The sequence below is a fragment of the Morone saxatilis genome, unplaced genomic scaffold (assembly GCF_004916995.1).
Source record: "Morone saxatilis isolate NCDOM2014 unplaced genomic scaffold, NCSU_SB_2.0 Contig17, whole genome shotgun sequence".
NCBI classification, from domain to species: domain Eukaryota; kingdom Metazoa; phylum Chordata; class Actinopteri; family Moronidae; genus Morone; species Morone saxatilis.
Genome location: NW_023339729.1, coordinates 9,011,319 through 9,011,560, shown reverse-complemented (window position 1 = coordinate 9,011,560; position 242 = coordinate 9,011,319). Strand labels below are relative to the sequence as shown.

Genomic DNA, 242 nt, shown 5'->3' with positions numbered 1-242 from the left:
CATACACACACACACATACTGTTCACATGCAGCTGTTTCACTCACTCCGTTCCTCCTGAGACTGGCATGACTGCTTTCCTTTGTTTTGTTAGGTTTCAGAAATCAAGATATTTGCTCCCTCACTGTTGTCTGCAGTTGTTTACTGTAGTATACTCAGGAGCTGATCTTGTATGGTCTTGTATTTCTGCTGTGATCAGTCCCCAAGGTGTCTGGTTCTGCCAGTTCTGATTTGCCCTGGTGTG

General features: G+C 45.0%; 1 protein-coding gene across 1 annotated transcript in view; it reads right to left on the bottom strand.

Moving 5' to 3' along the window:
• Window positions 1-236, bottom strand: part of zgc:136908 (uncharacterized protein LOC563679 homolog) — a 9,134-nt gene extending 8,898 nt beyond the window's left edge. The window contains exon 1 of the mRNA XM_035659937.1: window positions 46-236. Coding sequence (XP_035515830.1) covers window positions 46-68 — 23 coding nt within the window. The 5' untranslated portion in view covers window positions 69-236. The remainder of the gene's footprint in view (window positions 1-45) is intronic.
• Window positions 237-242: the final 6 nt, after the last annotated feature.